A 22,718-nucleotide genomic window follows, 5' to 3' on the forward strand; every position below is an offset into this window, starting at 1 on the left:
CCCACGAACCGCGAGATCATGACCTAAGCGAAAGTCAGAGGCTTAACCGACTAAGCCACCCAGGCGCGCCGAACCACATCTTCTTGATCCATTCATCCGTTGATAGACACCTAGGTTCTTTCCATGTTTTGGCTGTTGTTGAGAGTGCTGTGATGAACATTGGGGTACATGTGCCCCTATGCANTAGCCACTCTGACTGGCGTGAAGTGGTATCTCAGTGTGGTTTTGATTTGTATTTCCCTGATGAGGAGGGATGTTGAGCATTGTTTCATGTGTCTGTGGGCCACCTGGATGTCCTCTTTGGAGAAATGTCTATTCATATCCTGTTGCCCATTTCTTCACTGGATTGTTTGTTTTTTGGGTGTGGAGTTTGGTGAGTTCCTTATAGATTTTGGATACTAGCCCTTTATCTGATATGTCATTTGCAACTATCTTTTCCCATTCTGTCGGTTGCCTATTAGTTTTATGGATTGTTTCCTTTGCCGTGCAGAAGCTTTTAATCTTGATGAGGTCCCAGTAGTTCATTTTTGCTCTTGATTCCCTTGCCTTTGGGAATGTGTCAAGTAAGAAATTGCTGTGGTTGAGGTCAAGGAGGTTGTTTCCTGCTTTCTCCTCTAGGGTTTTGATGGTTTCCTGTCTGACATTCAGGTCCTTTATTTTTAAGTTTATTTTTGTGTACGGTGTGAGAAAAAGATCTAGTTTTATTCTTCTGCATGTTGCTGTCCAGTTCTCCCAGCACCATCTGTTAAAGAGGCTGTCTTTTTTCCATTGGATACTCTTTCCTGCTTTGTCAAAGATTTGTTGGCTGTACACTTTTGGATCCAATTCTGAGTTCTCAGTTCTATTCCATTGGTCTATGTGTCTGTTTTTGTGCCAATACCATGCTGTCTTGATGATGACAGCTTTGTAGTAGAGGCTAAAGTCTGGGATGGTGATGCCTTCTGTTTTGGTTTTCTTCAATATTACTTTGGCTATTCAGGGTCTTTTGTGGTTCCATACGAATTTTAGGATAGTTTGTTCTAGTTTTGAGAAAGATGCTGGTGCAATTTTGATTGGGATTGCATTGAAGGTATAGATTGCTTTGGGTAGTAATGGCATTTTAACTATATTTATTCTTCCAATCCATGAGCATGGAATGTTTTTCCATTTCTTTGTGTCTTCTTCAATTTCCTTCATAAGTTTTCTGTAGTTTTCATCATACAGATCTTTTATATCCTTGGTTAAGTTTATTCCCAGGTATTTTATGGGGTTTTTTTGTGTGTGTGTGTGCAATTGTGAATGGGATCAGTTTCTTGATTTCTCTTTCTGTTGCTTCATTGTTGGTATATAAAAATGCAACCGATTTCTGTACATTGATTTTGTACCCTGCAACTTTGCTGAATTCTTGGATCAGTTCTAGTAGGCTTCTGATGGAGTCTGTCGGGTTTTCGATGTAGAGTATCATGTCATCTGCGAAGAGTGAAAGTTTGACTTCTTCTTTGCCAATTCTGATGCCTTTATTTCCTTTTGTTGTCTGATAGCTGATGCTAGGACTTCCAGTTAAGTTTTTTTTTTTTAAGTTTATTTATTTGTTTTTGAAAGAGAAAGCGAGAAAGCGAGAGACAGAGAATCCTGAACAGGCTTCATGCTGTCAACACAGAGCCTGACATGGGGCTCCAACTCACTAATTGTGAGATCATGATCTGAGCCAAAATCAAGAATCTGATGCTTAATTGACTGGACTGAGCCATCAGGCACCTCAGTTAAGAGTCTGGTTTTTTTTTTGTTTGTTTGTTTTTTGTTTTGTCTCTTTTGTTCTTTGTTCAATCTTTATTTTCAAAATTAGGTAGTTGCCTTTTTCTTTTTTTATTTCTAAGAGGCAATTATGTATTAGGGAGATTAGCCTTTTGCCTTTGATACAAGTTGTGTCCAGTTTAGCATTTTTTTCAATTTGTGGATTTTGTTTTTGTTTTTTAAATTTTTCAAATGTTTTATTAATTTTGAGACAGAGAGAGACAGACAGCATGAGCAGAGGAGGGTCAGAGAGAGAGGGAGACACAGAATTCGAAGACAGGCTCCAGGCTCTGAGCTAGCTGTCAGCACAGAGCCCAACGCAGGGCTCGAACCCACAAACTGCAAGATCATGACCTGAGCTGAAGTCAGATGCTTACCCCACTGAGCCACCCAGGTGCCCCATGTGGATGTTTTTTTTGTTTTGTATGCATAATTTTTTAAACATTTATGCAGTCAAATTTATCAGTCATTTCTTTTATGGCTTCTGAATATTGACTGATGGGTACAAAAGTCTCTCCTACATTAAGATAAATTTGAGGTATAGATCCAATCCCCTGCCCCATTGGCTATGTTTTCCTTGTAAAATGAGAAGCTACTTTATCATAAGCTCTTTTCTCACGGTATGGGAGTCTCTTTCATAATTTGCTGGTTTTTTGTGTTGGCTCTGTTGATTCATGTTCATTCATGTTCCCACTGTTTTGCTTGCTAAGGTTTATAATATTTAAAAGTATATATTAATATATGGAAGGGCTGCTCCCTTTATTTTTATTTCTCTTTTGGGCTATTCTTATTTGTTTTTCTATTTGAACTTTAAAATTTCATCTAAAAATAAAGAAAAAAGTTTCATATCTAATTATACACACATGTGTTGGTGTTTTTATTGGAATTGCTTTAATAAAAACTGAAGTATATAACACACATACTTAAAAGTGAAAAAGTTTTAAGTATACAGCCTGATGAGTATCACAAAGCAAACACATAGTAAAGTGCTACTCAAATCTAAAACTAGAACATTAGCAATGTGCAGAAGACCCCTCTAGACCTCAGCCTCATCTGAAAAGTAGTCATCATCCTTGTTTCTTATGTCATAGCTGGCTTTGTTATTTAAAAAACAAAACCTGTATATACATGTACTCTTTTGTATAAGGATGGCTTCTTTGATTAACAGTGTATCTGTGAGGTTTATTTATCTTTTCTCCTGTTGATGGATGTTTAAGTTGTTTCTAGATTTTGACTGTCATGAATAACATGGCTGTGGCCATGGACAGCTTTTGGTATAACACTAGGGTTTTGGTGTCCACATATACACATTCCTTTTGGATATTTACTTATAGGAGGAATGTCTGGGCCATGGGATATGTATGTGTTCAATTTCAGAAAATATCAGGAGCCCAGTTTTGTGAACACATGTGTAGCAATTTACTCTCCTTCCAGTGGTATCTGAGGATTCCAGTTATGTCCGTCCCTGCAATACTTGGTTTTGTTGGTCTTTTAAATTCCATTCATTCTAGTGTGTCTTTGGTAATTGATTGTGGTTTTAATTTTCACTTCTGTAATGACTGATGAGTTTGAGCACCTTAAATTTTTTTGATGTTTATTATTTTTGAGAGAGAGCAAGAGAGAAAGAGAGAGTACATGAACATGAGCAGGGGAGGGGCAGAGAGAGAGAGACACAGAATCCAAAGCAGGGTCCAGGCTATGAGCTGTCAGCACAGAGCCCTACATGGGGCTCGAACCCACAAACCATGAGATCATGACTGAGCCCAAGTCTGACCCTCAACCAATTGAGTCACCCAGCCGCCCCCAGTTTTAATACTTTAAAAAAATCTATGTATTGGCCATTTAAATACCCTCTTTTGTGAAATGTATTAAGATTGCTTTGAATTTGCACATTAACTTCAGAGAAAGGACATATATATTATGATGTTGAATCTTCCTATCAAGAACATTGTCATGCCATTAAAAAAAAAAAATCTTTCTATGTCCATCAGTATTGTTTACAGGTTTTTAGTAAATACCTTGCATATTTTTTGGTAAGTTTATTCCTAGACATTTTTTCTTTTTTATGGGGTCTTTTCTGTCCCTTGTTTGGTTTCTTAGTCAATTTCTTGGATGTTCTAAGCTTATAATCATATCATATATAAATGGAAACAATTTTACCTCATATCGAATTCTTATATCTCTGATTTTTTTTTTAGTTTATTTAATTGCATTGACTAGAAACTTCTGTATAATGGTAGTGGGCACATGTGCCTGTGCTCTGACTTTAGTGAGAATGCTTCTGGTGTCTTCCAGTTAAGCAAAATACTGGCTTTTATCTGAGTTTTATATTTTATAGTGTTAAGGAATTATTTATCATTTCCTACTTGAATGAGGATTTTTTAAAATCAGAAAATGGTGTTGAATTTTGTCAAATGTTTATTACATTTATGGATCTCCTAGGATCTATTATTATATTGTATTAAGAAGTTTCCTAATATTGGGGTGCCTGAGTGGCTCAGTTGATTAAGCATTCCACTCTTGATTCAGCTCAGGTCATGATCTCATGGTTTGTGGTGAGTTTGAGACCCATGTGGGGCTCTGTGCTGGCAGGGTGGAGCCTGCTTGGGATTCTCTCCTTGTCCCTCTCTCTCTGCCCCTTCCCCACTCTTGTGTGTGCACACATGCTCTCTCTCTCTTTCAAATAAATTTTTTAAAATTTTTTAATGTTTTATTTCTGAGAGAGAGAGAGAGACAGTGTGAGCAGGGAAGGGTCAGAGAGAGAGGGAGATACAGAATCTGAAATAGGCTCCAGGCTCTGAGCTAGCTGTCAGCACAGAACTCGATGTGGGACTCGAACCTGCGAACTGTGAGATCATGACCTGAGCCGAAGTTGGTTGCTTAACCGACTGAGCCACCTAGGTTCCCCTAAAATAAATATTTTAAAAAACATTTAAAAAATAGGATTTACAAAAAAAAATAGTTTTACTAATATTGAACCACCCTTGCACTCTTAGAATAAATTCTCTGTGGTCTTTTAATGTGCTATGCCACCCTACTGGAGAGGCTTTGTTGACTGAGCCAATTGCCACTGTGAACTCCTCTGGAGAGAGTCTGTGGATGTTACAGAGTCATTACATATAGGCTGATAGGGCCTTTCCTAAAGTAAGGAAACATTGGTTTGGTTTTCTTCCAGGAAACCCAGCTCCAAATTCTTTCCTGGTGTAATGGCAATAGAAACTCAGGTTGGGGCGCCTGGCTGGCTCAGTAGAGTATGTGGCTCTTGATCTTTGGGTCATGAGTTGAAGCTTCACATTGGGGAGTTTAAGATTACTTTAAAAAAAAAGAAAAGAAACTGGGATTTTCCACGAGTTTAGCAATTTAGGAAAAACTGCATGATTTTAGCCTTTTTCAGTTTAGCTCCATTGTTGTTTTGATTAATTTCAAAACAAAACAAAACATATCAAAACTCTCCAAAACATAACTAAACAATCTTTATTATACTCAGTTTTGTTTATGTAATACTTCAGAGGATGTTGCAATGGTGTTTAGACTCTCTGAATTATTATAAATACAAACTTGGGACTCACTGTACTAATTTTTTTCAAGAAGGAGGAAAAAGTTAAAAAAGTCTGGGTCTTGGTCACTGGAGGAATATAGTGCTCAATGCACAGAAGAGGCATCTACTTGGTAATGTAGCCCAGTGGTTAAGACAGTAGCTTCTAGGCCAGTTTGTCTTGGCTTAAATCCTGACTCTTTGATTTCCTACTACTTACGTGATCTCAGACAAGTTACTTTACCTCTCTGGTCCTCAGTTTTCTCATCAAAAAATGAGGATGACAAAAGTTCCTACTTCTAGCCTTGTCATGAGGAGTCAATGAGTTTAGTACATGGCAAGTTCCTTGGCAATAAATGAGGGAGAGCAGTGCCTGGGTGGTTCAACTGGTTGAGTGTCCAACTCTTGGTTTCAGCTCAGGTCATGATCTTGCTGTTCGTGAGTTTGAACCCCATGTGGGGCTCCACGCTGACAGCGTGAAGCCTGCTTGGGATTCTCTCTCTGACCTTCCCATGCTCACTCTCTGTCTCTCTCTCAAAGATAACTAAATAAACATTTAAAAACATGTAGAAGAGCCTGAGTGGGGTTTAAAGCATCCAGTGGGGATTGAACCAGGTGGTCTCCCCTACCCAGTGACCCCCCTGACCTTCGCTGCCCTCAGTCATCATGCAGATATCTTCAGGGTGTGCTTAGGCAAATGACCAGCAAGTTCTCAAGAGGAGGGGCATCTACAATGAGGCAAAATATGAAGAAAAAAAATCTCCATTTGTCAGTGTCTGGGCTACAGACACCAAAGGAATGAAATATTCCTTCAGGTTGATATTTCAGATAAGGAATTTGTAGAGTTAATGAAGAAGAGCTGGCCCAACGCTCTTGGCCCTGAGCAGGTTTTTCTGTAGTCTTTAATTCTGAGGCTCCCTCAGAGTGGAGTTGCTACACCGTAGGCCAGGTGTGTGTTTAACTTCATTAGAATTGCCAAACAGTCTTCTGAAATGATTGTACTGGTTTACATTCCCAAGGGTGATGTGTGAGAGTTACAGCTGTTCTGTGTCCTCGTGAACTGGGGTATTTTCTTGGTGATAGTTATTTTCTTTGCTGCACAGAGAGGATGACCCTCTGCGGAGGTGACCATCCATGGCACTGTCAGGCTGAAGACCCTCCAGCTACTGGCTTCTGCCTCATTCCTGTTTGCTTTGATGTGTTTTCTTTTATTCTGTTCCAAGGAAGTTTTCAGGCACTAAGGTTTGCTGGAGTCCCTTTATCCACTATCCCTTTCTTCCAAGAGCAAAGCTAGTGTGGAGCCTCTACACTCTGTTCTTCCACTCTTGAGTCTCCTTGCTTGTCAGAGGTCAGAGGTTGAGGTTAAGGGTTGGAGGTCAGAGGTCAGAGTTCTTCAGAGGGACAGCAGCAGGTTTCTTAAAGCAGAAGCTGTTCAGAGCATTTAGGGGTCCCACGTGAGCAGCTCCACACTGAGTTTCTTTCTTCTTTCACAATCCAGTGAAGTGTTTTCCTCACAGATCTCTATTGATGGTGCAAAAGCAACAGCAATAAAGGAAACCATTGAAAAATAAAAGAGGAGGCATAAAAGTTTTCCAAAACTCATTTTTACTGCTATTTATAATAGTGAATAATGATAATAGTATATACTGAGCTACTGTGCACTCTACACCAGCTCATGTTCTAAACTTTCCATACATAGAAAACTCTGCAAATCCTCACATAACCCTTTGAGGTTGGAATTTCATATCAAGCCCATTTTATAGATGAGGAGCCTGAGGCAAAAAGAGAATCCTCACCTCTCCTAGAATTTGAACTCAGGCATTTGTAGCTTCAGAGTCTCTATCTTACCTGCACGTTTTTTCCTTAGGGTCATTCACATTTTGGAAACAGTGCATATTTTTAAAATATCACCTGCCATAAATGGATGGCCGCAACAATGAATACTCTGATAACATAGCATAACTCTAACTTGTTCCTGTTTCTCCTCCTTCATCCCCATTCTTTAAAAATGGTTTGTGCTTTTGGTTTCATATTTAAGAAAATTTTGTCCACTTCAAAGTCATAACAATTTTCTCCTAGATTTTCTTCTAGAATTTTTGTAGTTTTAGGTTTTGCAATTAACCTTATGATCCATTTCAGACTATTTTTACGCAAGGCATGGGGTAAGAGTTACAATTAATTAATTAAGTTGTCTAGGGATGTTCAATAGTTTCTGCAGAACTGGTTGAAAGGACTCCTTTGTCCTGTTTTCTCTGAGTCTTTCTTTTCTCAGTAAATGGGAGGGTTAATTCACAGAGATGCCACAAGGAGTAAAAGGTATAATCAGTTTGCTACACCAGAGGTAAACCCATTGGCCCATGGTCAGCACTCAAAAAATAGCAGTTAGTTCTAAGATTATGCCAATGGCTTTCCAGCAGTTTGGCATTAAAGTTTCCAGTTTTCTTTCTGCAAATGTAAACAGCAATACAATAGATATTCCAGGCATACAGCTTTCATCCTTCTTTAAAATTATTTTAGGGTATATTTATGGATCTTTATCCATACTACAAATTAGCACTAAAAATGTTGGGAGCCCTGGGCTCTGGAAGCCATGCATTGCTTTTCACTTAGCTCTGCTTCCAACCAGAGGGCACTTCTTGGGACAGTTAAGAAAGTGGAATCATTGCCTTTCTTTGGAAACCTTTTCAGCCTCCTGACCCCCCACTCACCCTGGGGTCCCCTGGTTAGTGTTCCTCATCTTCCCTTTAGCTGCACACACTTTCTATGATACTGTTTTCTACTCATTTACCTGTTGCCTCCCCCACTGCCCTGTGTGTCTTTTTTTTTTTTTTTTCTGAGATAGAGAGAGACAGCGTGAGCAGGGGAGGATCAGAGAGAGAGGGAGACACAGAATCTGAAACAGGCTCCAGGCTCTGAGCTGGCTGTCAGCACAGAGCCCGATGTGGGGCTTGAACCCAGGAACTGTGAGATCATGACCTGAGCCAAAGTCGGATGCTTAACTGACTGAGCCACCCAGGTGCCCCTTGTGTGGTTCTTACTGACACCACAGCTCACCAGTTTCCAGCACAGCGGCTGTGCATAGTGGACTCTTAGTATAATGGTGACTATCAGAATGGCATCTAGTACTGCTGCTTGATGTGTGGACTCCTTTGAGGTGAGCCATCTGATGACAGCATCCTTCTGGCACTGGTGGCTGGTGTCACCTTGCTTCCATGACATCTCATTTAAGGTTTACTCTAAGTGAGGGCATTGTAGCGCTGGTTAATGTTGTATGGTGTTACAGGGCACCTGGATTCTGTATTAAGTAATGTTGGATCCCAGACCGAGGAAATTACTTTTCTGTTCTTTTTCAGCCCTTCTTCTCTAGGAAGGGTTTCTCAGCCTCAGCACTATTGACATTTGGGGCTGGAAAATTCTTTGTTGTCAAGGGGCCTGTACGTTGTAGGGCATTTGCAGCATCTCTGGCCTATGTACACTAGATGCCAGTAGCACCCCCACCCTTAGCTGTGATAGCCAAAAATACCTCTTTATCATTGCCAAATGTCACCTGGGGGACAGAGTCCAGCTCCTGGTTGAGAACTACTCTGGGGAAAAGACTCAGTCTGTGCCAGTATATTTTAGAGACTTCTATAACCCTTGCTAATCTTAATCTCTCTTTTCCAAAAGGAGGGAGCAGATCCCTAGCTCAGAGCCTTCAGCAGGCAAAGCTTTCTCACCAGGATTTAATTACATTGTTTTGCTTTCCTTGATGTCCCTTTTTCATTTTGGCAAGAGAGAACTCTTTTTCTCTTGATGAGTGTTATAAAGTTTTCTTTACAAGTTAATTTAAATGAAAAGCCTAGTGGATCTAGAGGAATATATGTCAATATATGTAAATACGGCCCAAATAGTGTGCTAGACACCTGGCTCCTAGAAGAGGCTGTGTAACGCGTCTTCCTGTTTTAGTGATTCGGTCATCTGTAGCAGTGGGCAGGTGTTCATGTTTTGTTTCACCCAGGACAATATGCCAGCTTGGGTGATGCCCTGGGGATCCTGTATGAGTGCCAATCCTCCCAGATGGCTGTGTATGATGATCACATACATGCAGCACCTGCCAGAAATGTACAGCTCGCTGCAAGCATTTGGTCTGTGGACTCAGGAGTGGATCTTCTTGATAAAATCTTCCAGGTGACTTTGGATCACAAGGGTTAAGGCAGTGCCTATCTGAATCCTACCCGGTTTTGTCTGGAAACAAGCATTCGAAAACAGATCACACAGGCCTGAAGCCCTTGATGATTTCATAGAGAGGTCAAATGTGGGAGGAAAGCAAATACTTCATTCATATCAGACATCTTGGCAAAACTGCTGATCTGTTATTGCCTCTGCTTGCTTTGTGGGAAAAGGCTTGATCAGATAGCAAAGTAAGTGAGAATATCACACTTAGCAACCCTTGATGAATTAATGGTTCTAGACATTAAGCATCCGTGGCTGTCAACATCAAAAAAGAATGAATATCAGAGACATTACACACCTCCTGTTGAAAGATCCCAATTCCACTTGTAGTGGGGACAAAGAGTTTGAGCTGGAGTCTGAGCCAGCTGCCAATGTGCAGAAACAGAGGACAAAGGAACATATTGAATTATACTGTGAGTGTGCAGTCAACAATGTCTGGATTGGAGACACTCTAGAGAGCAAATATCCTGGGTTCTTCAACAGATGAATTATAAGGGAAAGAATGGGATGGAGGAGAAACCCCATAGATTAAGAGAGGCCTTAAAGATATGTGAAATTTTAAAAAAGGACAAAGCTTGAGAACTGTAGTGTCGAGGGATGCAAACTTGATAAAAAGTGTGGTTGATAAAGCCATAAAAAATACAACAAGGTGAATGCTGTCATGGAGTGGTGGTTAAATTTTTTGGGAAGAGCTATGATTAGAATAGTTCTCATGGAGGGGCTTTTTGGGTGCCAGGCCAACCTTTCTATTTCTTGATTGGGTGGTTATTATAAGGCATAGTTTTCTGTACATTTGCTTTATGCTATCTATAGCTGTGTTTCATTTTAAATATTTAATATTTTAATATTTTACTTTATATTATTATTTTTTAAAAGTAATCTCTACACCTGGCATGGGGCTCGAACTTACAACCCCGAGATCAAGAGTCACATACTGTAGCAATTGAGCCAGCCAGGCAACCCTATCTCTGTTTTATTTTAAGATAAAAAGTTTTTAAAAAGCAATATACTTTAAAAAATAATATGCAACCTTTCATAGGCAAAAAGACAAAGTATGAAAAACATGTTTCCCTTTTAAAATATAAAAAGTTCAAAGATAAAGCTAATAAAAATGTTTTATCTTGAGGGAGAGGGAAATAATGTGGGAGAGAGATAGGGACTGGAAGCTAGGAGCTTCTGAACCTACTTTTTCATAGTTTTTATTTAGGAATTATGCATTTTATATAATTAAAATTAAAAAAAATTTAAATTCCCCAAAATAACAGATGGAAAATGCATGGTTTTTTGACTAACAGTTCCAGTAGGGAGATAACTGAAGATAGAAAAAAACACAAAGAAATCTTAAACTGCATGGACTTAAGCCATCTGGGTCGCTTTGTCCGTTAAGTGTCTGACTTCGGCTCAGGTCATGATCTCACGATTCGTGGGTTTGAGCCCTGCATCAGGCTCTGTGCTTGACAGCTCAGAGCCTGACGCTTGCTTCAGATTCTGTGTCTCCCTCTCTCTCTGCCCCTCCCCTGCTTGCATTCTGTCTGTCTCTTTCAAAAATAAACAAACTTTAGGGGGCACTTGGGTGGCTCAGTCAGTTAAGCATCTGACTTCAACTCAGGTCATGATATCACAGCTTGTGAGTTCAAGTCCTGTGTTGGGCTCTGTGCTGACAGCTTAGAACCTGGAGCCTGCTTCAGATTCTGTGTCCTCCTCTCTCTCTGCCCCTCCGCTGCTTGTATTCTTTCTCTCTCTCTTGCTCTCTCTCAAAAATAAACATTAAAAAAATTAAAAAACAAAAATAAATATTAAAAAAGTTATAATATCAGTGTTACCATTTTGAAACTACTCTCCGTATAGAAGGATAAAACAAATAATCATCTTAAGTGTCATTAAGAAACAAGATTTTCAGCACAAGACAAAAGAAATGCAAATAACCCAAAGAAGTTTAAAAAAAACCTTTATAATTATAATGATTTATCTACAAATTAATTATTTTTCTGTTTCTTAAAAACATTAATTTCCTAGTAGGTCTGTCTACCTGAAAAGCTTATAGACACTGAACCAGGTAGTCATAAGCACCCCTGTTGTTCAGACTGTGGTTTCTAAGTACCAGTCCCCACTTAAAGAGCTCCTTGGAAAAGTAGCTGATTTCTAGTCTGAGGCAGAAATGTCCAAGATGAGGCAGAAATGTCCAGTCATGCTTGAAAGCAAGGAAGTTATTGAAGAGTCCTGGAGTCCTGTCAGTAGAACAGGACTTTACTGTAAGGAGCTCCCACTAGCCTAATGATGAAATAATTTTGAACATCGAGAAGAATAATAAACTGCCACTTTGGAAAACAACTTGGCAATTTCTTACTGGTAAAGCCCCAGCTATCATGTGACCTAGTGACTCACTCCTAGGTATTTCCCTAATAAAAACAAAAATACATGTCCACAAATGTCCACTGAAGACCATCTGGATGCCAATGTATACAGCTTTATTCATGCTTGCAAAAACCTAGAAGAACACAAATGTCTATCAACTGAGAAATGGATAAACTGTGATGGATTACTACTCAGTAATAAAAGGAACAGACCGCTGCTACACTCAGTAACATGAATCCCCAACACATTCACTAAATGAAAGAAGACACAACAGAAATGGCACCATACTATATGATTCTGTTTATATAATATTTTTTAAGGAGAAATCCTACTAGGAACAGCAATTAGATAAATGATCGCCTGAGGTGTAGGGTGGGGAAGGGGATTGGCTGCAAAGGGATCCAAGGAAAGTTTTTGGGGTCATAGAAATATTTCCAGATCTCAGAATAGTGTTGGTGTATATATTTGTTAAAACTCCTCAAACTGCACACTTAAAGAGGGTGAGCTTTAGTGTATATCAATTATACCTCAATAAATCTGACTTAAAAGTAACTTTAATGGGTTGAAATCTATAAATTAAAAGATTAATAAATGTAAAATGATACTGAAAAATCATCATTAGTTACCTTTGGAGGATTCTAGGAAAGAACTCATTTTGAAAACTGGTAGGTAAGTCAAGGGAAAGAATCAAACTTTTATCCTGCTTTTTATATACAAACCAGACTTTGAGATAAGAAAACAGATGGGGAGGGAAACTATTCTAGGAGGATCACATTAATAAATGTAGAAGGAAAGATAGAAGCAGAAAGTCACCACCTGGATTGACTAATGGAATACTGATGATGGCTAGAATCATCAATGTTTGATGAAAGGCTGATGGAGAACTTTGTAATAGATGAATCACCGAGAAAGAACATGGCATTAGCTCACTAAGTGGGATGAAAAAACATGTTGTGCCTCCTGCTGTAAGGAAGCAGGAAAGTTACACTCCAGCCCAATGAAACTTTTTGAGTATTGAAGTATGCAGAGATAAATACATTGAATGACATTCCAAGGATGCAATCAGCCAAATCCAGAATGTGGTAAGTCTATAGGACCAATGAACTTGTTTTTTCACCAACAACAAAAAGGGAAAGTAAAGTTTTATAGAATAAAAAGTCTTAAGAGTTGAGAACTTACTACAGATCTACAGAAATCCAGATGATCTGGTACTGACATCAACGTAGACATCCAGATCTATGGTCAGCTGAGTTTTGCCGAGGGTGCCAACACCATCCAATGGAGGGGAAATGGTCATTTAAAAAAAAGTGGTGCTGAGACAACTGGCCACATGCAAAAGAATGAAATTGGGCCCTTACCTCATACCATATATAAACATTAACTCCAAATCCATCACAGACTTAAATATAAGAGCTAAAACTACAGGGGTGCCTGGGTGGCTTAGTCGGTTAAGCGTCCGACTTTCGCTTAGGTCATGATCTCACGGTTTGTGGGTTCGAGCCCCGCGTCGGGCTCTGTGCTGACTGCCAGCTCAGAGCCTGGAGCCTGTTTCAGTCTGTGACTCTCTCTCTCTGACGCACCCCTGCTCACGCTGTCTCTCTCTCTCTCTCCTAGAAATAAATTAAAAACATTAAAAAAAAAAAAAGCTAAAACTATAGAACTCTTAGAATAAAACATATGTAAATCTTTGTGACCTTGGATTAGGCAACAGTTTCCTAGGTGGGACCCTAAAAACAAAAAAGACAAGCAAATCAAGCAAAGACAACCAAAAAAGAAAAAAGGAAAAAAGATAAATTGGACTTCATGAAACTTAAAAACTTTTGTGCTTGCTGGGACACGAGCAAGAAAGTGAAAAGACAGCCCACAAAATGGGAGAACATAGTTACAAATCATATATCTGTTAAGAATCCAGCACCCAGGATGTATAAAGAACTCTCACAACTCAAAACGATAGGGATGCCTGGCTGACCCAACTAGTGGAGCATGCGACTCTTGATCTTGGCATTTTGAGTTCAAGCCCCATGTTAGGTGTGGAGATTACTTAAAAATGAAGTCTTAAAAAATAAAAAATAAAAAGATAAGCTAATTTAAAAACAGGCAAAGGGCTTGAATAGACATTTCACTAAAGAAGATAAGCAAATAGCCAATAAGCACATGAAAAGATGTTCAACATCTGTAGTCATCAGGAAAACACAAGTACAAAATACATGAGATAGCATTTCACACCTACTGATGGGTATAATAAAAAAGACACCGAATACCAAATGTTGATAAGGATGTGGAGAAATCAGAACCTCATTCACTGCTGATGGGATATACACTTTGGAAACTGTTTTGGAAAACAGACTGAATGGTTCCCTCAAAAAGTGAAACACAGAGTGACCATATGACCTGGCAACCATGTTCCTGGGAATATACCCAAGAGAAAACATATGTCCATACAATGTTCATAGCAGCATTACTCATAATAGCCCCCTAGTGAGAACAACTCAAATGTCTATCAGCTGATGAAGGACTAGAGAAAATGTGTATCCATACAATGGAATATTATTTGACAATAAAAAGGAATGAGGTACTGGTCTCAGTGGTAAGATGGTTTTGTCGTGAGTATTGCCATGTGGTATTGGCAATGACAGAACCAGAGCTGCTCCACGATGAAGTAAAGAGGGAACCAGGAAAGATTACAATGAAGCCTGTAACTGTTATACAAAGGACAAAGATATGTGTCCTAAAAATACGAGCTGTAGTGAGAATCGAGCAGCCACTTTAAGGATGCTTAGAATGTTCAAGGAAGTTCTTGGAGATCGCCAGCAGCGAAGTTGAATGACGGTTTCGCCTGGGGACATCTATGGGAAGGCAAATGTCCCCTATCTCTAGGGAATGCCATGGTAGCATGTCACAGTTTCCAGAGAGCCCTAGAACTGGGTCAAAAAATTTTCAGTCACAATAGGAGTTCAGGAATGGTAATAGAACATGAGAAAATAACAGAAACAGATTTTGAGAAGCAGGATTTTTGGAAAGTGGTTTTCTGCATAGAGTGTGCCCTACCTGCCATTGCTTCAAAATCACCAAAGCAGACTATTTAGCAATGCTGGGTCATTATCCAGAACCACAGTCTGTGGCCAGTGACATTCCACCCATGTGCATGACTCTGGGGGAATGAGGTCTTTGCCTTTATTATGAAGACTGTATTGAGAAGTCACTTTGGTTTCTTCGTACGGGCTCCCAAGATGGCTCCTGATCACCAAAATGACTGTCTGGCTTGCAGAAATGCCAAAGCACTTAAAGCAAAGAAAGAAGATGGGAATAAAACATTTAAAGAAGGAAACTATAAGCTGGCATGTGAACTGTACCCAGAAGCCTTGGGGACAGACCTCAACAATATAAAAACAAATGCTGAATTCCACTATAGTTGGGGTACAGATCACTCCAAGCTTAGGAAAGGAGATGGTGCAATACAAGATTGCACAAATGCATTGAAGCTTGATGCCACTCACTTAAAAGTCTCCTCAGGAAAAGCTTAGTGTAACATGGACACAGAACCATGTGAAGAGGCAGTGCACAACTGTGGAACAGGATAGACAATGGAGAAAACAGAAGAACATACACAGCTCCTAAAAAACGCACAGCTGGAGCGAAGAAAAGCAAGGAAAGATGACTACAAGATTCTGGGAGTGGACACGATTGCCTCTGAGGACTAGATCAAGAAAACTTACCAAAAATGAGCTTTGAAGCACCGTCCAGATGGGCACAGGAGAACCAGTGCTGAAGTTTAGAAGGAGGAGAAAAAGTTCAAGGAAGTCAGAGAAGCTTTTACTGTCCTCACTGGTCCCACGAAGATGACATACTCTGACAGTGGGCAGGACCCAGATGAGGAAGGCATGAATATGGGCGACTTTGATGCAAACTGTATTTTCTCTGGCATTCTTGGGTGGTGCTGGACCTTCAGCTTTGAAACATCTGGTCCAGGGAATTTCCTTTTTCAATTTGACTCACAAGAGGAAACCATCTCAGCATGACCTTGAATGTGGACACAATTCACCTCCTCTCTTCATTTCTCCTTGTACTTGCAACAGCTTCTTTTCCTCAGTTTGATACCCTGGGTGTTTGTGTGAGTGAGGTGAAGGAAAGCGTGTGGGAGGGTGGACAGGAAAGTAGCTTGTGAATTTTTGTTTGACTGTTTAACTTGGTTTAAAAAGGCAAAAAAAAAAAAAAAGTGGGGGTGGCACATGGCTGGCTCAGTCAATAGAGAGTGCTACTCTTGATCTCAGGATCGTGAGTTCAAGCCCCACACTGGGTGTTGAGCCTACTTGAAAAAATTATATAATAAAATCCTCTTGGGGCACCTTGATGGCTCAATTGGTTAAACAATTGACTCTGGATTTTGGCTCGGGTCATGATCTCACGGTTCATAAGATCGAGCATGGAGCCTGCTTGGGATTCTTTCTCTCCCTCACCCTCTCTCTGCCCTTCCCCCACTTGTATTTGGTCTCTCTCTCTCTCTTAAAGTAAATAAACATTAAAAAAATATAATAAAAAATAAAATCCTCTTTAAAAAGGAAAAACAAGAGATTAAACTGTTTTGACCCTTAAAAAAAAAATAAAAGGGAGGGGCGCCTCGCTGGTCCAGTTGGTGGAACTTGTGATGATCTTGGGGTTGTAAGTTTGAGCCCCAGGTTGAGTGTAGAGATTACTTAAAAATAAAACCTTAAAAAATTTTTGAAGGAATGAAGTACTGATAAATGCCATGTCTTAGCCTGCTTGGGCTGCTATAATAAAATGCCATAGATTGGGTGGCTTAAAGAACAGAAATGTACTGCTCATGCTTCTGGAGGCTGAAGTCTGAGATCAGGGTGTCAGAATGGTTGGTTTCTTAAAAAAAATTTTTTTTAATGTTTGCTTATTTTTGAGAGGGAGAAACGGAGCGTGAGCAGGGGATGGGTAGAGAGAGAGCGCGATACACAGAATCCGAAGCAGGCGCAAGACTCAGCGCTGTCAGCACAGAGCCCAACGCGGGGCTTGAACCATAAGATCGTGACCTGACACGAAGTTGGACACTTGACCGACTGAGCTACCCAGGCGCCCCAAGAATGGGGCAGGTGGTTGCCTTCTTGTGTACTCACACATCTTCCTCTGGGGGCACACACAGACTATGAGAAAACTTCTTTGGTGTCTCTTCTTCTTACTGTTTAAAGTTTGTTTATTTTGGGAGAGAGAGGAAGAAAGACAGAATGAGTGGGGGAGGGACAGAAAAAGAGGGGCACAGAGGATCTGAAGCAGGCTCCTTGCTGACAGCAGAGAGCTGGATGCAGGGCCCGAACTGATGAACCGTGAGGTCATGACCTGAGCCGAAGTCAGATGGATGTTCCTGGTATCTCTTCTTAAAAAGACACAAATCCCATCGTGAGATCCCACCTCATGACCTCGTCTAACCCTGATCTACCTCCCAATTACCTTAATTACCTCCCACAAGTCCCATCTCATATACCCTCACATACGGGACTAGGGCTTCAACATATGAATTTAGGGGGACAACATTCAGTGTATCACATGGTACAAGATGAATGAACCCATAAAACATTGCATTAAGTGAAAGAAGCCAGTCATAAAGGACCACATACTATATGACTCCATTGATAGGAAATGTCCAGAGGAGGCAAATCCATGGAGACTAAAAGCAGATTAGTGGTTCCCAGGGACTGGGCAGGGGGGAAGCGGGGCAGGAAATACACAGTAACTGCTAATGAATACAGTTTATTTTTGGGGTGATGAAAATGTTCTGGAATTAGATTGTGGGCGATTGTTGCACAACTTTGTAAATCTACTAAAAAAAGAATCCCACTGAATTATACACTTTAAAATAGCAAATTTTAGGGCATGTGGATTATATCTTAATACTAAAGAAAAAAAAAAAGGAAAAAAAGTGTAGAGACACATCAATCAATGGACCTTGTTAGGCTCTCGATTCAAACAAAGCAACTTAAAAAAAGACATTTTAAAAACAACCAGGGCAAGTTGGACATGGGTTCTATATTAGATGATATAAGGAATTATTGATTAGGGAATGTGCAATAATGATAATGTGATTATTATTTTTTATTTTATTTGTTTCTAGGAGAGAGAGAGAGAGCGTGAGCAGGGGAGGGTCAGAGAGAGAGGGAGATACAGACTCTGAAATAGGCTCCAGGCTCTGAGCTGGCAGTCCGCACAGAGCCCGACGCGGGGCTCGAACCCACGAACCGCGAGATCATGACCTAAGCGAAAGTTGGACGCTTAACCGACTAAGCCACCCAGGCGCCCCTATATTTAAAAAAAAAAAATCACAACTGAACTATGTAGAATACCCCAGTTTTACTTTCTTGCATAACTTGCCCTTGTGAGCTTTGTAATGACTGCTGAAAGCCGTGGGGTCGACTGGGAGTGGCTTGGAAGAGGCACATTCTCAAACTGTTCACCTTCCCCCATGAGAGAGGGACAGGGAGAGAGAGGCGCCCTGGGCCCTCTCAGGTGTGGGGAAGGCCATTCTTGGGCAGACTGCTGTCAGGCCACTGGCCTGGCCTCTTTGCCCTGTTCCCAGGTCTCTGTGGGTGGTCCCTCTGGGACACCATCCCCACTCTAGCTCCTGTATGTCATCAGGTAACTCCGCTGTGTGTCCTCTTTGGTTTTCACTCAATTCCTCTATTTCAGTGGGGCTCAAAGAGTGAGGTCACAGAAGGTGCCCAGGGTTAGGACTCTGTGGTGTGGTATGAAGGTGACCAGGATCCCGTTTCTTTCTTTCTTGGGTTCTCTGTCAGGGTCTGGGGGTCTTAGATGTGTGGTGGGGTTCAGTTCTGAAGGCTTTTCTGGGAGATTTTTGAGTGAGGAAGCTGCCTAGAGACTGTGGCAGTGCGTGGACAGAGCCTGATTCTGGGGTGTATGCATGTGAGGGAGTGCTGGGCCGAGGGAAGGGCCCAGCTGGCGGGAACAGGAAACCGCTGTGCAGCACAAGCCCAGACAGACAGGCCCAGGACAAGTGGAAACTTCCGTCCACACCAAAATCTGTATGGGGTGCCAGGGTGGTTCAGTCAGTTGAGCTGATCAGACTTCAGCTCAGGTCATGATCTCATGGCTCATGGGTTCAAGCCCCATGCAGAGCCTACTTGGGATTCTCTCTCTCCTTCTCTCTCTGCCCCTGTCCTGCTCTCTCTCTGATAAATAAACTTAAAAAACAAAACCACCTGTATGCAGAGGCTGGTAATAGCTTTGTTATCATCCAAACCTGGAAACAACTTAGATGCCTTTTGACTAGTGTCCGTACAATGGAATACTACTCTGCAAGGAGAAGGAGCAGCCCACTACCATGCCCGACAACCTGGCTGAACCCCAGATGCAGTAGGCTGGGTGAAAGGAGCTCGGCACAAAAGGGCACATGGTGTCTATCTGGCATTCTGGAAAAGGCAGAACTGCAGCAACACGGATGAGCTGTTCCATGGGGCTGGGGGTGGGAGGAAGGGCTGACTACGGAGTAGCCGGAAGGAATTTTCTGCATAGCTGGAAATGTTTTACGTCTTGATTATTGTAGCAGTTAGGTAACTCTGAATATGTCAAAACTCATAAAATTGTACACTGAAAAAGTGAATTGTACTGTATATACATTATATCTCCACAACCTTAAAAACAAAAACAACGACACCAAAAGGTTTCACTTAGGTTAGTGTTCATGGAGGGGGGAACACGCGTATTCTTTGTATGAGGCCTTGCCTGTCTGTGGGGAGCCTCTGAGGATAAGGGCCAGCACTTCTGGTACGTTCTGTGGAGATGGATGCCACTATGGAGAAGACCACATCATACTGCTTTTTCCTCCTGCCATTAACCTGTGACTGTTTCTCCAGACCGAACAGGGAGGGCAAGGGTTTGGAACAGAACAGAGTCAGAGAATTTAAGAATTTCTCTGAATTTCAGAGCTGGCTCTGTCACTGTCCAGCTCAGTTTCTCAGAACCTATTTACTCATCTGCAAAATGGGGACGAGAGCCTGTATCTCAGAGTCCAGTGAGTGATAGAGATGACTGTGCAAGAGCCCCAGGCTCAGCCGGTAAGGGTGTAAGGGTGTCTGAGCGAGTGGTTGTGTGGATGTCAGCTGGTGGGAGTGGCCACCAGTGGGCTGGGTTTGAATTCCTGTCCACTGCTTACAAGCTGTGTGACCTTGTACAAGTGTCCTAACCTTTCTGTACCTTGATTTCTTCATTGATAAAAATGAGATTTTTATAGCCTGGCAAGATTATTGTGAGGATTCAGTGAATATAAAAACCCAAGCCATGGGCCTAGCTCACGGCAAGCACTCAGGTAGCACAATCCTGTGATTATCACAGGGTTGCTAAATTTAGCAAATGAGAATACAGGACTTCTGGGTGGCTCAGTCAGTTAAACATCTGAGTCTTGATTTCATCTCAGATCATGATCTCAGGGTCATGGGATCGAGACCTGCATTAGGCTCTGCACTGACAGCACGGAGCCTCCTTGGGATTCTCTCTCTCCCTCTCTCTCTGCCCATCCCCCACTTGCACACACATGGGAACACTTTCTCTCAAAATAAATAAACTGGAAAAAAATACAGGACTTTTGCTTAATTTGGAATTAAATAATTCATTGTTTAATTAAATGACATTGAATCATTAAATAACAATGATTTTTTAAAATATAAGTGTGTACCATGCAATATTTGGGACATACTTACACTAAAAAGTATTTGTGGCATAATTATCCTAAGAAAAATATGTGCTGTTGTGTCAAATTCAAGTTTAACTGGCTACCTGGTGTTTCATCTAGCAACCCTATTAAGAGGGAGGCAAGGATTTGGGGAAGAGGAGATTGGGACTAAACCTGAATGTAAAAAGAGGGATTAATGCTCTGTTGTTTTAACCTCCTGGTCGCCTGAGTAGCCTGAGGTACTTTACTTGAATGCAGCATCACCTCCTTCAGGAAGCTCCCTTGATTTAACCACTTGACCTTTCATTCCCTGGTCCTGCTTTTGTTCAGGCCCATGGCTGCCAACTGGTGTCATCGTAACTCAGGAACTCACTCCCTGGCCGGTGCTGCCCTTGGGATGTTCTGAAGTCATTTCTTGTGTGTGAGCCTGTTTCCCAGAGTAGCCAGTCTCCAGGGCTGGGCTGTGCGCCTCCAGTCATTCCCGGGGGTCCCTGCCAGGCGGTGGGTACAGCACACACATAGACTCCTGGTGCCTGCGGCTGATGGCTGAGTGGCAGCACTGCTCTTACATAATCAGTTTCTCTCCTCCTTTCTCTTTCCAGAGCCAGATTTCACATTGAGCAGCTGCAGACGGAGAAATCAGAGAAAGCACAACCCAGCCCCAGATTCCAAGGGGCCTGCTGGGGACTCTCTCCTCCTGCTCTAGAGGGAAAGACCCCGGGGCCACTGTCTCAGGCCAGGTCCTGGCTGCCATGGGACTTGCAGCTGCCGCCCCCCGGCTGCTCTCCACACTGCCAGGCAGATAAGGACAGGCGCTGCCCCAGGAGTACCTGCCGCCCCCTGCCGGGCTGCTCTTCTGTGGTCAACCCTTCCCCAGCTTTGGGCCACCTTTGCTGACCTGAGGCCATGTAGGCCCCACTTGGGCCTTTGTGGATAGACACACTGCTGGGGATACCGCCTCTGCTCTCTGGGGGACACAGCGCACCACCATGCCCCGGGGATTCGCCTGGCTGCACTGTGAGTACTGGGGGCGGGGGGCGGGGGGAGTCCTTGGAGACTGCCCCGGGAGGCCTTGGCCCAGAGCCTGGCTCTGCTGTAACTATGGCAACGGGGCCATTCTTGCTGCTGAGAAGTTGCGATGCTTCCCAGATGAACAGCCTTGGGACTCCCGTGGCCGCCCTCTGCCCTTCCTCTAGCTGACCCCAGCTCAGACCCACACGGTGGGTACAAGTCCAAGGCTGGGTGGGCACCATCAGTGGGTGGTCAAGGGAAAGGGGGAGGCAATGGGGGCAAGTGGCAGCGTTACCTTCTTAGGTTCATTGGTGCTGCTGTGTATGGGGGGTGGGCACAGCAGTGGCAGAGAGGGTTTCTGGCCTCCCTGGGTGTGGCCAGCCGGGGGTGGAAGCTTGTGAAAGTGTCTGGGCAACAAAACACGTGGGAGAAGTGGCGCCAGGTGCTTGAGAAGGCAGCCTGTTTCCTCTGCCTCTCCCTCCATAATAGAATAAAATTAAAAGACAGAGAACAGTGTTGTAGGTAAAAAGAAAAAATAAGTTGAAATGAGGACAGAAAGCGTCTAGAAAGCCTCTCAAGCCTACTGGTGGGAGGCCAGACCAAGATCCCTTCAGACTCCAAGACTGAATTGAATTGACTGAAATTCAACACATTTTTCTGGTGCCTCCCACATGCCCCTTGGAGAGTTACTGTCATGGCAACAAGGACCCAGGCTGGCTTGCGCCCCTCTCTCCAATGCCTGGCATGGAGTTAGGTGCTAGGAACTCCCAGATGAGGTCTGGGATTTGATCCTGCAAGGGATCCAGCCTGGCCCTTGCAGGATACTGCAAAAGTTCAGGGCATTCAGAACAGGGAGCAAGACTTAGACCCAGTGTTCTGGAACTTTCCAGGTCGTGAGGAGCAAGAGGAGCAGTATGGGTGAGGTGCCACTTGAAATGGTTTCAGAAATGGACAGTGTTCACACAGGTAGAGGTGGGAAGGTGAGGACAGGGTCCCAGGTAGAGGGAACAGTGTGAGCAAAGGTTCAGCAGGTGGGACTGTGAGAGGCTGGGCTGGAAAGCCAGTTTGGGCTCAGATGACGGAGGCCTTGAAAATCAGACAGCAGGGGGCCTTGGAAGGTTTAAAATCTGGGGGTGGGATTGTGAC

The 22,718-nt window shown here is 42.3% G+C and overlaps 1 protein-coding gene and 1 pseudogene across 3 annotated transcripts in view; both read left to right on the plus strand.

The window, feature by feature from the left end:
• The window catches only part of IL34 (interleukin 34), a 60,901-nt gene that overhangs the window by 27,761 nt on the left and 10,422 nt on the right, over positions 1–22,718 (plus strand). For 2 of the 3 annotated variants that reach the window (XM_077756308.1, XM_077756309.1), the window contains exon 2: positions 21,164–21,578. In XM_077756308.1, coding sequence (XP_077612434.1) covers positions 21,551–21,578 — 28 coding nt within the window. In that variant the 5' untranslated portion in view covers positions 21,164–21,550. Of the gene's footprint in view, positions 1–21,163; positions 21,579–21,725; positions 21,782–22,718 lie in introns of those variants that run through there. The other variant, XM_077756310.1, reaches the window with a different exon arrangement.
• Positions 14,597–15,894, plus strand: LOC144225152 (dnaJ homolog subfamily C member 7 pseudogene; annotated as a pseudogene).

Source organism: Crocuta crocuta, unplaced genomic scaffold (genome assembly GCF_008692635.1).
Source record: "Crocuta crocuta isolate KB4526 unplaced genomic scaffold, BGI_CrCroc_1.0 scaffold388, whole genome shotgun sequence".
Taxonomy (NCBI): Eukaryota; Metazoa; Chordata; class Mammalia; order Carnivora; family Hyaenidae; genus Crocuta; species Crocuta crocuta.